Below are 16,492 nucleotides of genomic sequence, written 5' to 3' on the forward strand. Positions count from 1 at the left end.
GTAACTCACTGTTTACATGTCTAAGCAAAGGTTCCCTGCAGCTAGGCTTTTGACCAGATCCTCTAAGTACTCACATGTGACACTGTTGGTCTCTCAGTTACACTGGCTTCCTACTGAATTTAGAGTCCATTTTAAGATCCTGGTTTTGACCTTGCACGGACTGGCACCAGCTTGTATTTCTGATCTTCTATGTCCCTAGCAGGTCACTGAGACCATCTGACCAAGGCTTACTTGGTATACAACATACTAAGCTCAGAACCAAGGGTGATAGAGCTTTTGCCACTGTGGCTCCTAGACTGTGGAACTATTTCTCTCTAAGCTTAAGAACTGTGGACTCAGTAGTTGCTTTTAAAAAAACAGGCTTTTTCCTTGCCTAATTTATTTATTTCTTAGCATGTAACCTTTTTAAAACTTAAGTACACATTTTATTCCGGAAATTTAGTAATCAGCATATAAACATCTGTGCAAAGATTTATGTTTATAAAGTGAAACAATGAAAAATAAGCATTGTTAATACATAAATATCCAGGCGTGTCTAATTTTGGCACACACTGGACACCATATTATAGAGTTATTATAGAACAGAAATGAATGTATTTAATTAAAATCCCTAAAAATGCTTGTTTTTTGAATATTTTTGAAGAATTAACCACACATTCATAGGCAACTTTGCCCTGCAGGTGAGTCTAAATGTCCTCTGGCCCTTTAAACTCTGAGGGGGCGGTAAACCGGCGTCTGGTGGCTGATTTTGGCATGATGACAACTCTTTTTAATCGTTTGAGCCAATAGAATCACAACAACAAGTTAGCGCGTTCACATCTTTCAACCAATCAGAAGTTGCAATGCTCGTGGGTCCAAACTTACGACTTGTGGTCTGTCCATCAACCGGATCGTTGAGCTACCAATATGTAGCAGCAAATTGGCGCTTTCGAGAGTACATTTGTTGATAGTAACGCCATGTGATTCGCTATGAAAAAGGATTTTCATCTTATGTGAAGCCAGCTCAAATAATCAGCCATTTCTGTAATTCAGCACTAGCTGTAATACTGATAGGCTTAGCTGTATCAGTTGTAGCCTGGGGCTTCGCTTGCCGGGGTACAGGAATGGATGTCATTTCCCGTACATTACTGATTGGCAGTGCTAACTCGAAATTTTGAGTTACTTTACTCAAAATTTTGAATTAATAAGTCAAAATTTCAAGTTATTCTTGTCAAAATTTTGAGTTAACGAGTCGAAATTTTGAGAAAATAACTAGAAATTCCAGAAAGATAACTCGAAATTTCGATTTATGGATCTTTTTTTTTTGTGGCGGAAACGGGCTTCTGTATGTATCTGTAGCTGGCTCTAAATCGGTGGTTGGTGATGGAAGTGGCTCTGATGCAGCTAGTTAGCTGCAGTAGCTGCTGATAATCACAGCGCTATCACCTACCAGCAAAAATAATAGAAGAAACAGGAGGAAAGCCAATTTCTGTCCATGAGTTTTTGTGGTCTTCTTTTGCAGCTGGTTCAGTGAATTTTGGTGATAGGAAGCTAACATGCTGATGTTTGCATAAAAGGCTTGACTCCATGGAGGGTTCCATAACATTACATAACGCTTGAGCCCCATTGCCCCCAGTACTGGGGGTAAGAGACATGCTGTTGTTTACATGAGCACTTTTTAAGAGTTCTTGGCTTCCAAGTCATGGGAGCCAGTCTTTTTGGCTTTACCAAAGACCTCTGCATATAGGAAGTTATGCAAAGTGATCCACAGCGATTTCCACATTACAATTGGTCTCGAAGCAAAATAATTTTGGTTTCTTTACTTCATTGGCACATCTTGAGGTAGTTTCATCTGCAATATAAATAGGGCTATAATGTTAAACGTAGCATTTATAGAATTTTACTACAGTTTACAACTAGATTTCAAAATATATTGCATGTATGAATTAATTTGGCTAGTCTGACTTAACGTGCTAACCATGTCATTTTAAATACAGGGAAATATTTTAAACTTTGCATTTTACATTGGTATCAAACTCATTTTGAGTAAACTCACCTTCAAATTTCCAAACTGTTTTGGAAATCTGGTGGCCTGACAACAGTGCCACCTGCAGGAAGCTTTTTTTCTCTCTGATGGCTTTTGTCCTGAGACCTGAGACCTTTTAGTCTAATGCCTTTATTCAGAGGTCTGATGTTTGTTTGTTTTTTGTTTGTTTTTGTTTTTCAGATAAACATGATGCAATTTTGTCTAAGGTCTGATCTGATGTTTGACGATGTTTTTCTGAGACCTTAGGATGTCCTTAAATGCACACCATACTTTTGGCATTTCATATATTTTAAATATAGGGTTCTTTGGGACCTGGAATGTTAATGTGCCTCTTTATTAAGCACTTTGGGCCAACTTCTGTTGTTTAAATGTTCCATAGAATATTAATAAAATAGACATGACAGTCAACACCAAAAGTTTTGATGTTTTTCATAGTGCTGTTAAAAATGTATTTTTTAATTTCATATAAAAATAATTGTTTAACACAATTAATGTTGAGCATGGGCAACATACTGAACTTAGAGGATATAAGTCCATTTTAATTCATGTATGTGAACTACATTTTTTAACCACATTTGAAAAATGCTTCATTTGTTATCTCTGCTGACTAACACATTTATTTATGAAGGTATTTGGATTTCTTAAGAACCCTGAGTATTTTATTTGGTATATTAAAAAAAATATATTGAAAACAATTGTCATGTAGACCTGATGCTTGGTGGATCTTTCCTTATTTTATGTTTTCTTGACCATACAACACATACAGACACATGCAGATAACCAAGTAAAGAATGGCCAAACTCATTTTCATGGTTAGCATCGGCATTTTGGAGAAGCAACAACTTTTCAAACATTGTTCAAAACTGAAGTTCATGCATTATTTCACAAGCCTTGTGAATTTCAAAACACATCAGTGTTTGTTAAAACCTCACCAACCTTGCTAAAACATAAATATTTCCTGGTTCTGTTCAAACCGTTCTACAGCTCTTCTTCCATTTGACCTTTAGGTCAAAATCCCCAAACTATTTCATGTAGGAAAACACAAGCACCAAACTATACTTACATTTCCAGACCTAAGGGAAAATAAATGAAGAAAAATAAAATGAAATACATACATACACATTTATGAAAGCATCAAATTTAAAAATATTTAAAGGTCATTTTTTCTTTTAGAACATGTTGTTTTGTGTACAGTTTGGTTGCGTAAGGATATGTAATCAACTTTTGTGTAAACAGGTTATATTTAAAGTATTTACTGTCCTCAAAAGTCAAACTAGGTTGAAAAAAAGAAGTGCACATCTAAGCCTGTGACTGGCAGATAAAGACATTATCATGGTATCATCAATTAGCCAACAGCCTTACTCATATTCTGAAGAAGGAAAATCTTTCAAAACTGAAGTTCAAACATTATTTCACAAGATGTATGGTTTACTGCCTAACCCAGTATGCCCAATTGTGTCTACCATGTGCAATATTTTTGAATTCCTGATCATTATTTAACTTTAATTTCTCCTTCATCGTTAAAACCCTGCAAAAATGAAAAAAAAATAATTGTACAGCTTTAAAAAAAATAAACCAATTAAATTAAATTACATTAGTTAGAAAACTGCCTCATACTGCAATAAATTTAATGACATTTCTCTCATAAGAACTTGAGGTACAAAGTATTGATGGAGTTTATTTTTAAATAAAAGTAAAACTTAAAGAAAGACTGAAAATAACACTGATGAACAAGTATCTGTCAAGTGTTGCTGTGGGAGCTGATTATTGTGGACCCAAATCTGAAAGACCGGAGCATTCCCATTCCCAACATGTAACATACATACGATTTCTCGTGGCCTGTCTTTATGAGACGCCAGGATTCTTGATTGAACTGAATAGATGGCTTTCTATGTGTTTCACTTTCTATTCTCTTTGCTGCTTTCTATTGCAGCCCTAACCATAACCTTAACCGTAACTCTAACTTTAACCTTGTTAGGTTGATTTTTATGTCACATGGAAAACACATTTATAGCTTCATTCCAACCCACTCTCATGCCTCGGAACGTGTAACATACTGATGATTTGTTGCACACCCACATAGCAAAACTGGTATGGCCCAGATCTGTCCCACACAACGTGCTTATACATGGCCCACATAGCGCAAAGAATGACGTCCCTTTGGTGGCCCAGATCAGATTTGCCAAAGGTAGCGCACACATGGGCCAGCACAAGGCCAGTTGCAGAGACACTGGTGGTACTGTACTGTACTAACAGACCCATCACATTGACAGCGCGCCTTATAATTCAGTGAACCTTGTGGTCCGAAAAATATGGTATTATTATGATCTTCTTCTTGGGAGAGACGATGAGGTCCTGCAGTCTCCCCTGTGGATCTTCTCCTCCACTCCATTCACATCTGACCTCATGTTGTGGCACGTGGGGCATACATCACCAGATTCATCATAGATTCATCTGGTACCACCGACATGGGTAAAAACTGTGATTTTGATTTACCACTTTCTTTCTTTCTTTTGATATTCTATAACAATATATCTATCTATCTATCTATCTATCTATCTGCACTGTATTCTTCTTTTTAACAGAAATTAAAGTATACAGGTTATTTTGTTCTTACACCCAACTACAGTATACATGGTTCATGGTTTCATTTAATGATTTTTTTTTTGTGGTGTGTACAGGAAAAAGCTGCATAAATGATATATGCTGTCGCTATTGACACCACTTTTGTCTGGGTCTGAAAAAGAAGATTCCTGGTCTTTCATGAAAAGCACGGTCCATCGGACAAAGAAGCAAATAATTTCATCAACTCCCTGAACTGTCTTTTCACCTTTTTACATCGTTGCTTTTTTCTTTTGCTCTAATGTTACATAATAAATGAAGCAACAAGTGACACAAACTGGAGTGGACTGGATCGTCTCTTTTAACAGCAAACAGTATTCGTTTCTGTTCTTATTATCGCCATCATTAAACTCTTAAGCATTAGATCAAAATGGTCCCTGAGTCTTTGACACATGTTACTTTTTCATTCGTGTAGATGAAAACATTAAATACATTTTTCATGTCTCTTAATTTTTAAATACCTAAAACGAAAATAACACGTCTGACCTGCTAATATCTGATTGAACTCAAAGCATTTACTGAAGGAGATCCTAAACAATATCCAGAATAAAGCATTAATATTATGTTGGTCTGATGATAATTTCCAGAATACATGTTAGCTACTGTTTGATATGTAAGTATGTAGAAGAGATGGTAAAAGGAAAATGATTGATAAAATACCTTTTAATAAAAAGGACACATTTTACTTTAGTCTTCATTGATTCAAATACATTCTTGTCAGATTTGCTTGACTGATTTTTATTGCGTAGTACAATCATTTAATTATACTAAATAGAATGAACAGAAAAACAAAAGGATATAGATTCTCTTGTCCTTCTTGTTACTTTTTCCATAAAGAACTAATAAGTTCATTTTGATTGACTACACAAAACTTAAAAACAATAAGATGCCATGTTTTTCCTTTTCTCCTGTTCTTTTTAGTCCCTAATGTTGGAATGTATTTTTTTTTTTATCTTTAAGGCTATATACCTCATAATTGGCATGACACATTTGTTTTATCCTTTAGTGCACACAGGGTATTGTAGAGAGGTTTTGGTAATCTGAACTAACACAGAAAAAAGCCCCTTCTCTGAGGAAACAGGTTAGAGAAGCTCTCTTTCCTTTTCCTTTCCCCCTTTTAAATACTCTAGGAACAACAAGTAGGCCTGCAGAGCGAGAGCGAAGTGCTCTAATAGGGTGATATGGTACTACAAGGTCATTCAGATAAGATGGGGTCTGATTACTTAAGACCTTGTATGTGAGGAGCAGGATTTTGAATTCAATTATGGATTTAACAGGAAGCCAATGAAGGGAAGCCAAAACAGGAGAAATATGCTCTCTCTTTCTAGTCCCTGTCAGGACTCTTGCTGCAGCATTTTTGGATTAACTGAAGGCTTTCAGGGAGGTTTTAGGACATCCTGATAATAATGAATTACAGTAGTCCAGCCTAGAAGTAATAAATACATGAACTAGTTTTTCAGCGTCACTCTGAGACAGGATATTTCTAACTTTAGAGATGTTGTGCAAATGGAAGAACGCAGTCTTACATATTTGTTTAATATGTGCATTGAAGGACATGTCCCGGTCAAAAATGACTCTAAGGTCAGCGTTACTGGAGGCCAAGGTAATGCCATCTAGAATAAAAATCTGGTTAGATACCATATTTTTAAGATTTTCAGGGCCGAGTGCAATAACCTCAGTTTTATCTGAATTTAGAAGCAGAAAATTAGAAACCCCAAAATATCTATACCTGCAATGCTATCCATACTTCGCCAATTTGGCCAGTTTTCAGGATACAAGCTCAACCTATATAAAAGTGAGTTATTTCCTGTGGATGGAGGGGCACCAGGGTATGACTATACTACCCTCCCCTTTAAAATAGCAGAAAATCAATTTCCATATCTAGGTGTAACAATTACAAGGTAGCATAATTGTCTCTTCAATGCGAACCTCCTTCCTCTTTTAAATAATACAAAAAAACATCTAGCACAGTCGTCCCCTCTCTCCACCTCTTTGGTGGGATGAATCAACTCAATCAAAATGAATATACTTCTTAAATTTTTGTATCTCTTCCAATTGTTACCAATATTGATCCCCAAATCCTTCTTTGATTCCTTGGACTCAATTATCTCATCTTATATATGGAGAGGTAAACACCCTCGATTGGACAAGGCTCAACTGCAAAAACCCAAGAGTTGTGGAGGCCTGGCACTGCCTAACTTTCGATATTACTATTGGGCAGCAAATGTGCGCTACATTATATCTTGGTTTTACTTCCAAATCAAAGGTAATTGCCCGTCATGGGTGCTCATGGAGCTGAACTCAACCACAGGCTCTTCTGTCCTGGCCCTGATTGGATCTTCACTCCCCCTTCCCCCGAACAAGACAATCGATAATCCAGTTGTCTGGCACACGGTGAGAGTGTGGGCTCAGACGAAGAGGCATTTTGGATTAACAGGCTTCTCCCTTCGGAGTTCAATTTTCTCCAACCGTTTTTTCAGCCATCATTATCTGATCCTACATTTCGAGGTGCCGGGGTGGCTGTAGCTCAGGTGGCAGAGCAGGTCAGCCACTAATCAGAAGGTCGGTGGTTCGATCCCAGGCTGCCTCCTGGCTGCATGCCAAATATCCTTGGGCAAGATACTAACCCCATGTTTGCCTACTGGAGGTGGTCAGAGGGCCCGGTGGCTCCTGTGTCCGGCAGCCTCGCCTCTGTCAGTGCGCCCCAGGGCAGCTGTGGCTACAATGTAGCTTGCCATCGCCAGTGTGTGAATGACTGAATGTAGTGTAAAGCGCTTTGGGGTCCTATGGACTAGAAAAGCGCTATACAAATGCAGGCCATTTACCATTTTAATACAGCAAAGTGGTTTCTGTCTATCTGACAGTTTAGGCAAGCATCCATCTGCATTACATCTCAGTACGAATATATTTAATAGGTACTGTTAAGGTTTTCAGAAAAAATGGCTCTAATGCAGTAACCGTACAAAATTTGAACTATTTATTATAAAAGTTATGCAATGTGTGGAGCACAGTTGGTCCAGAGATCAGAGTATACTTATGAGAGGGTGTGCTGGTAGATCCACATTTTATCCAGGAGGTAAATCCAGAAAGACAGTCAATTAAAAGTATCTGGGAACCAAGAGTCAGAGATGCCTCTTTCACAAATTATACAAGCACTTAGTTGTACTTGTATTTGTAGACATGTAAAAATGAAATCAAAGCATATGCATGATTACGGCAGTATAAGATATATATAGACTTAAGGTGCATTTTACTGCTTTTAAATCTCAAAATGGTTCAAATTTAAACCACTTTTACAGTACGTGAGTATTACCATGCAAAGCATAAAAGTAGAGCATATCTTCGTGGCAGCTAAACTTATTATCATGGAATCATCAATTAGCCAACAGCCTGAGTAACACTCTGAAGAAGGAAGAGCTTTCAAAACTGAAGTTAAGAAATTATTTCACAAGAATTATATTTCATGCCTAACTTAGTATGTTGAGTTGTGTCCACCATGTAAACATAAATGTTTGTGAATGCCTGATCAGTGTTAAAATTACTTCATCTTTGATCTTTAAAATAGTGAAATGGAAAAGCTGCTAAAATAAAACTTTTCTGTTTTAATCTTAGAGAAACTACTTTTATAACCACATTTGAATAAAATATTTAATTTGTTATCTGGCTGAATAATACATTCATCCATGAAGGCATTTGGACTTCTGGATCAATGCTGATGTTGGGATCATGCCATATAAAGACAGACAAATTGATTTGTAGTTGTATGCTTTTTATGTCAACATTAAGACAAAGGGATCCTAAAAGGAGTTGCAGTGGTGAAATAAATGATAAAGTGTGCATATCAGACCTAGAAAGTCCTTCTCATAGAGGAGGTGTTAAAAAAAAAGCTTGTAACTTTTCTGTCTTTTTCCATGGCCTTGCTGAGTCACAGCCTGCTTGGCTCTTAGGTAGTTATTCCTATCAGCTTTTGCCTTGAGCATCCAGCTGGCGCCAGGGGGGCCGCATGAGATGAAGATTGTAGTTGTATTGGTTAGTGCAAACAAACTGCATTCAATTTTACAGTTGGTCTAACGTCCGTCACTGGTCACCAGGTCTCTCAATCCCCGTTGCAAAGCCATGAGCTTCTTCAAGATCTTATCCATATTGCTTTCAATAAACACAGTCTGAGTACTCACAGCCCTGCCCATCGTCTATCATGTCAGACAGCCTTATGGGATTTTGAACAGCTGTAGCCCCTTCTTGTTCTTTGATGAGACAGGTCCGAGCCAGCTCCAATCAGCCAGAACTCTGTTATCATGGTTCCGAATTGGTAGATGTCGTTCAATGTCCTCCATCGAGAGTGTTGCCAGACACATGACGCAATCGACCATCGAGTATACGGCAGCAAACGTCTCCACAGGACAATCGGGCTCTCCCAAGTCCCGGCTTCTCATCGAGAAGAGGTTTTCAATTCGTTAAGCGACCAATTAATCAAATCAATAATTCTTCTTTAGGTTTATAGAGAACAAGTCTGGGAGTCTCTCTGAGGGTTAGAGATAGGCAAGACTGTACAAAAGACATGAGAAGCCAAGCAGGAAAGATAAGGGAGGGAGAGGGAGAAGGAGAAAATGTGACTGCCTCCGTCAAGAGCCAAGAAATATGTGGCATGATCGGTTAGCCAACCAACTTGATAACATTCTGAAGAAGTAGCAGCTTTCAAAACATCCTTTAAGAACAGACAGAACTCACAGACTCTGCTCATCTGGAAGCTCTGTAGATTCTCTGGTTTGTTCTCTGCAGGTCTGGGATAAGTGTCAGGAAACTCAACATTTAGGATTCGGGCTTCTTACTAGGACACACAGTTTCTTCTGATGCCCGGGGCAGGACATAGGGACATACAAATGACTCTGAAGGCTGAGGTTAAAGGAATGGCCCAAAAACACTCCTCACCCTTGGAGCAGGGAGAAGTGAAGGGTGCTCAGTCTCTAGGGAGGTGAGCTTAGTAAAAGAAAATATAGTCTTTGAATCTCGAAAAAGGGAGCAAAGTGCACAGCATCAGAATCCTGGAGCTGTGTAGGACATACAGTGAAGTATGTATGGGGCTGCCTGTTTTGCTATCAGGTTTAACACGTCCTCATTTGGGAAGCTGGAAGTGATGGCAGCGATGAGCAAGCAGACTGCAACATAGATGATGAGGAGTGTTCCAGGGGTGAAGCAGTAATGAAAGTAATTAGATCGAACAAGAACTGGAGCAATTCTAAATATTTAAATATTGGCTAACCAAGTAATACATAACCTGCAGGAACACAACATAATGAAAAAAAAATACAAACAGGTCACAGGAAAGACAATAATAAATAAGAAAGAAGCTGACAACCCCACGCACCAAAGAGACAAGGAACAAAACCTAAACATTCGGAGCCTGTTTGTGGAAGCATGAGCAGAGAAGCCCCTACCTCCCCCTCACTAGCTGCCTCATCTAGATTTTCCAAGGGAAGACCAAAGCATCATGACTTTAACATGGTTGTTATTTTTTGTTTCTTCAATCCTAATTAAATACATCAAATGTTTCGTTGTACTCTAGGGAACCGCTTTATGAACGAGTCAATAAGTAAAATTAAGTGGGCAGCCGAAAGGAGAAGAGGTCAGTATGAGGCAATTATTTTGGTGAAGAAAGAAAGAGATGCTGTGAAAGTCTGACCAGCATGAATCACATGACACGTGTCTAAGTTAGTTCCTAGTTTTGAAGCACCAATGAAACAGTACTTAAGCACTGATCTTAGAGCTGTTCAGCACCTTCTCATCGAAAGGCTGGAGCTACCAGTCGGTGCTGAGAAGAAATCTGTTTTACAAATATTCAACATATACTCCAAAAGGTCTGCTACAAAATCTATTCTGTCTTTTTTTTAATTGAATGATGTCTTGATGTGTTCTGTTTTTCACAGACATACTTTACATTGCAATGAAGCTGGTGACTGTGTCTGCACTTCTTTGTGCAATGATCACTCTGATCGTTGCTGCCGGTGAGTGTTGCAGTCTAACGTACATAATGTGCATATGTGTGAACTAATCATACAAATAACAGTATGAATATAATTGTCAACTTTGACGGTTAAATGTTTTACTTTGTCCTGCTCTTCCAGAAGAAGGTGGGACAGAGGCAAAGCCATCAGGTTGGTCAACATTTTCAGGATTTTCACTGAAATTAATCCCATTTCTGTGACGCTGAACAGAAGAGCATCACATCAATATCCTGCTTATGTGCAGTTAAATCTTCAGCACAAAGTTGTTTTGAGGCCCTGGAGAGAAAATATTTCCAGAAATGTTACATATAACCAATATGTTAAAATACACCAACAAATATGTACACTTTAAAATCCTTAATTACTTTTACTCAAGTATTATTTCCTTGTCATCAGAAGAACATCTTGTTGAGAAGAGATGGTATTGGTACAAGTATCGGGGTTGGTATAAGTATGGCAACAGATACTACCGCTATTTTCCCTATCGTTTGGATTGGGTTCATGCTCAGGTAAAAACAGTGATTTGGATTTTTTCATTTGTCCCATCTCTGTTAATTCCCTTTAATATTTTATAAAGTCCAGCTTGGTTAAATTGCTTTTTTTTTTCTTTGAAATTTCTGGTGTCTGTTGATCTGCACTACAGAGACACTGTCAGTCCATGCATGCAAACCTGGCATCTGTACGCAACCTCAGAGAGTACCGGGTGATTCAAAGGGTCATATATCGTGCCACTCACAGTTACCCAATTACATGGCTTGGAGGCTCTGATGCTCAGAAGGTATATTACTGATCATGAAACAAAGGCTTGCATATCAAGCATTTTACTTTGATAATTTTCTATTTACGTACATAGTTTTAAATGCATTATTGTCCATTTTGTTCTGTTTTATAGGAGCATCATTGGTTTTGGATCGATGGAACTCCTTTCAGTTTTACGTACTGGTGTCGCGGAGAGCCTAACAATGCTCGCCACAGTGAGCACTGCATGCACATGAACTCGTCAAGTAAGTATATGAATAAAGTGTAATGCTGATGTTGGGGGTATCCAGACTTGTTTGGTGTGTCAAATACTTACACTGGTTGTTTCAGTTCAAAATAACAGTATCTTTCAGTTAATATAACAAAACATTGTGGTATTTCATTAAATATGAATATATATGTATATATCAAATGATATCTATATATTTATGTATTTATATATGTTGTGAAACTATAGTCAAAAGGTGGTTTGCTGTCATAAAAAACGAAATATTATCCTCAGTACAAATAAGTATGTGTTCATGTTATCATGATTTCACTTAATGTTGGTTTTTGGTGCTTAAAGGACACAAGTGCATGAATGATATCTACTGTCACTACCGATACCCATACGTCTGCGTCTGGAAAAGAAGATAATTCCTGGCATGATGGCATGGTTCACTGGACAAAGAAGCAAATGATCTCATATATCCCCCTTGAAAAATCCCATTTTACATCTTTACTTCTTTTTCTTTGCTGTAACGCTATATAAGGAACGACACGACAAGTGACATAAAGTGGTTTTCTCTTTCAACAGGAGCAAACTGAATGTGCAATGGAAAGAATGCTTTTAGTAAATCTTTATTTTCCAGAATGAACTTTTCTTTTTCGTCTTCATGATTAAAATCTCAAGCATTGAATCCAACTGGTCTGTGCGTCTGTTCCACATCTCACATATTTTGGGGTCTAATAACTAAAGTCTGAGACATCCACCTGCATCATTCCATTTAAGAGCAATCACGTCTTCGGCTCTGCTCATCTGCGTCTTATGTGCATGAAAGCTTTATGGCAGAAAATGTGAACATGCATAATGATTGCTGTGAAATTTTAGCTTCATATACGCTCAGAAAAATAAAGGTGCCAACTGGAACCAAAAGTGGTTCTTTAGACTGATGCCATAGAAGAACCTTTTTTGGTGCCACACTGCAAATTTCTTGTAGCTTAACAAGATTTATTGTCTTAAATTTAGCCAGATTATCTTGTCCATCTTGTTTTGAACATTACAAGCTAGTTTCCAGTCTCATGTGTTAGATGATTAGACTTGTTTCAAGTATATATTGCTTTTTTTCTTATTTAGTCTGTAAATCTAAAAATGAACCATTTCACATTTATTTCAAGCAAAAATAGCTTTTAGAGTGTAAAACAAAAAATTATCTTAAAATAAGAAACATTCACCTTTTTCCTTAAAATAAGAAAGTCAATCATTGGAAGTTATATTTATACCTGAGACCTGTCACAGATGTATTTGTTACCATGTAAAATAAGCCACTTTACTCTAACGGCATGATGTATAGCATCTTCAATCACCAAAAACTCCATATTAGCAACCTCTGATACAGGACCTAGTCCTTTCTCATTTACAAATATTGGATGCTCAGTTCCTGCTTCACTTTGACAACACTCCAGCAGCTGATTGTGCTTTACAAGAGACTTGCACACATTCTTAAAGTTTAATTTGGCTGACCATTGTTTTAAAAAAACAAAACAAACTGTGTTTAGACTCAAATTTCATATACGTATGACAAATTACAGGTCCCAGGGCAATAATCTGAGAGGGAAGATGCAGCATGTAATCTTCTATCATTCTTTTAGTTTGGACACAGTTTGTATAGACGCAACTGGGGCAAAAAGTATTTTAACAATTTCAATTAAATCAAAATAAACTGGATAAAGGGATTTTTCTCTACAACACTGTCCAATAAGAATGGCAAAATCTTGATCAATATAAGCATTTGTCCAGAGGACTGTTTTAATCTGTTGTCACTTGAAGCTAAAGTAGCATTAAAATTTTTTTAATGAATTATAGAACATTTTTTGAGACATTTTATTAAATTCAATGAGTTTATATTCCAAAATCTCTTTTTCCCAAAGTCTGTTTTTGTTTCATAATGGGGTTTTTCATAATGGTGTATTTATTTCAGAAGGTCATTTAACAACTGAATTTCTTATTCCGGCAATCAGGGTCAGTGGGTGGGACCTGAACGCTCATTGGCTGCTGCTTAAACAGGTGCTTAAAATTAAAGTGTCTCAAAATGTTTCTATTATTACAAAAAAGAATCGTAGTGAAATAAATATTTAATTAAATATTATAAAAATACACAATGTGAAATAAAAATTTAATGACACGTTTTAACACTTTGGTGTTCCATAGTCAAGTTTATATTAAAAAGTTAAATAATGTATTAGCACCAGAGATGGGCAGTAACGCGTAACGCGTTACTGTAATCTGATTACTTTTGTCAGGTAATGAGTAAAGTAAGGGATTACTATTGCAAAAACGGTAATTAGATTACCGTTACTTTCCGGTAGGAACGCTGCGTTACTGCGTTACTAAAACCATGATTTTTTTGCGAGAATGTCTCATGACAGTGACGTAAGCAAGTGCGACGTTCGTGACAACAGCTGTGTGCAGATCAACAATGGATAATATATCGAGTGCGGAGAGAGTATGAGCGTGCAGCGTTTAAAGCGTGGAAGTACTGACCTTACTTTGGTGTCGAGCCAAACGGACTTTAACGTGTGTTTGAACAAGCTGACGGTTCACTCGTTAAGCTGAAAGAAAGATGCTTTAATCACAGGAGTCACACATGTGTCCACTGTACCATCTGGGAACTTTTCTTGTTTTGTAATAACACAAACACTAAATCCTCCTTCTCTGGTGCTGTTGTGTAGCAGTGTATACACCTGAGACTCTCACCTGTCTGTCTGTCCTGCACTCTCTCTCTGTTTCTTTCTCTCTGATTGTGGAATAAAAGTATGAACATGTGTTTATAAGTCACACTTGTGTTTGAATCCTGCAGCTTATCACACATTTTATTTCCATGTGTGACAACTGCAAGTGTCCAGAGTGAGGACAGACTGAGGGACCCACTGCTGCACATCATCTGTGAGGCTTTGCACCCCTGATGATCCACCAGGACAAACTCAGCAGTGTGTGAGGAAGAGGAGGAGGAAGAGCCAGCAGCAGCTGACAGATGGAGAGAATAGACAGGCTGTTCCCTGTTTGTGAAGGACTGCTAGAAAAGTTTAACATAACTAATTGTCTGTCCTGAATCAGTCTTATTAGGTAATGTTGAAATAATTTTATCATTCCAGTGTTTTCAGTGTGGGAGAAAGTACTCAGGGCCTTCAAGTTACACACTATGAAAGGCAGCAACAAGTTTAATATTCAGAAACCTAAAGTACGTATCAGCAGCAGAATGGAGCTAAAAATAAATGTTTGTTTCAGTTCTATGAAGCTTTGAGTATTTTGGATTAGTAGCACTGCTGTGTTTGTTGCATCATATTGCTGTAATTGTTTATATGCTTTATATATTCTGAGGTAAGTTGATCTATAGTGTTACATCATATTTTATAAGGATGTTATGTGTTTGTATACTTTCTGCCCAGTTTGACCCATTTAACAGAAGTCAGCCTGTTTAAGGCTCTGATATCTATTCTGTATGACTTAAAGCAGTTATGACATGGTCTGATTTTCTCACCCAATAAAGGAATATTTAATATATCAGTCTACTCTTCATTTTATCAGAAACAATTATCACAGCTTGTACATTTTCTTTTTATAAATATATGTAAGCAATGAGCCAAATTTAGTAATGCCAACATACTGAAGGAACAACATTTGTGTCACGATCCTGGGTCTTATGACCCAGTGTTTTGAGTTTAGTTTATTTGGATGTTTATATGATTAATCTCATTAGGTTTTCTAGTTCATTTGTTATTAGTTTCCCCTTGTGTCTTCCGACCTCTGTTAAGTCTCCCTTGCCCTTCATGTGTTTCATGTCTGTTATGTTGTCAAGTTCATGTAGTCATGTCTGCGTTTCATTATGTTTCCTATTTTATTCTCTAAGAGGTTCTGTGTTTTGTTTTACTCTTTCCCTGTGGCGTTGTTATGTCCACGTTGTGTCTACTGTGCCTTTCTGTCCCATGTTTCAGGTCCCTATGTTCTGTCTTCTCAGTTGCTGTTAAGTTTGCATGTCTAGAGTTCAGTCAGTGTGTTTCCTGTTTTACTTTGAAGGTCCATGTCTCATGTGAGTGATTCTAGTTTTGCTTCCCTTGTCTCGTCCAGCCTGATTACTCCCAGCTGTGCTCTCCTTCTGTGTCTCATTCCCTCGTTATCCCTCTGTGTATTTAAGCCCTGTGTTTCTCTTTGTCTGTGTCGTAGTCGCCCTCGTGGCTGTGTTTCAGGTTACCCATGCCCCAGTTTAGTTTTCCATGCCATTCTGCAATAAAGCAGCTTTTTGAGTTTAATTTTGTTGTCGTGAGTTTTGCGTTTGGGTCCTTCTCCTGCCTGTACACAGCCGAAACATGACAATTTGTCTCTTATATATGATACACCTATATATGTGTAGAGAGTTGAAAATAGCTTTCTAGTAAAATCTAGTATCAGAATTAAACTGGGGAAAACAGCCCAGTTGTTGTTGTGTTTTGTTGTGATTGTATTTTTGTACCTGTCATTTAAAATGCTATCCTACATCCAGCCACTAGAGGGCGCATTACGCGCAGTGGTATCGAGTAGCGTTTTGGGGCACAGAGGAGGAATAAACCTTCCTGTTGTGAAACTGACATCAGCTCAACGTGTGTCCCTTTTTCTATTCTTTATCACAGGTTAGGAAATGCATTTAAATGAATGTATACTGCAGACCTTACAAACGGATGATGTTGTTTATGTGGGTAATGAGCGCAACTCGCTAAAGAAATGGATTCATTCTGAGTTGTGTCTGAATTGTGGGTTAAGGCTGCAGGCTAAATGATGCTAATGCTAGCGGACTTGGCTAATGTGGAATACTGAGTGTGTGTGGGGAAGCTAATCTGACCTGTGAGA

At 37.7% G+C, this 16,492-nt stretch overlaps 1 protein-coding gene across 4 annotated transcripts; it reads left to right on the forward strand.

Annotated features, from left to right (window-relative positions):
• Positions 1 to 10,387: 10,387 nt before the first annotated feature.
• LOC120733336 (ladderlectin-like) lies at positions 10,388 to 12,308 on the forward strand. Of its 4 annotated transcripts, none has more exons than XM_040031443.1 (7): positions 10,388 to 10,503; positions 10,573 to 10,650; positions 10,774 to 10,800; positions 11,050 to 11,159; positions 11,294 to 11,428; positions 11,543 to 11,654; positions 11,975 to 12,308. In XM_040031443.1, the coding sequence occupies exons 2-7, from the start codon at positions 10,590 to 10,592 to the stop codon at positions 12,043 to 12,045; spliced, it is 516 nt and encodes a 171-aa protein (XP_039887377.1). In that variant the 5' UTR covers positions 10,388 to 10,503; positions 10,573 to 10,589; the 3' UTR covers positions 12,046 to 12,308. The 4 variants fall into 4 exon arrangements, with proteins under 4 accessions (XP_039887377.1, XP_039887375.1, XP_039887376.1 ...); XM_040031441.1 differs by having other exon boundaries at positions 10,389 to 10,503; positions 10,771 to 10,800; XM_040031442.1 differs by having other exon boundaries at positions 10,389 to 10,503; positions 11,047 to 11,159.
• The last annotated feature ends 4,184 nt before the right edge of the window (positions 12,309 to 16,492 follow it).

This window comes from Simochromis diagramma, unplaced genomic scaffold, assembly GCF_900408965.1.
Source record: "Simochromis diagramma unplaced genomic scaffold, fSimDia1.1 OVJJ01000229.1, whole genome shotgun sequence".
Taxonomy (NCBI): domain Eukaryota; kingdom Metazoa; phylum Chordata; class Actinopteri; order Cichliformes; family Cichlidae; genus Simochromis; species Simochromis diagramma.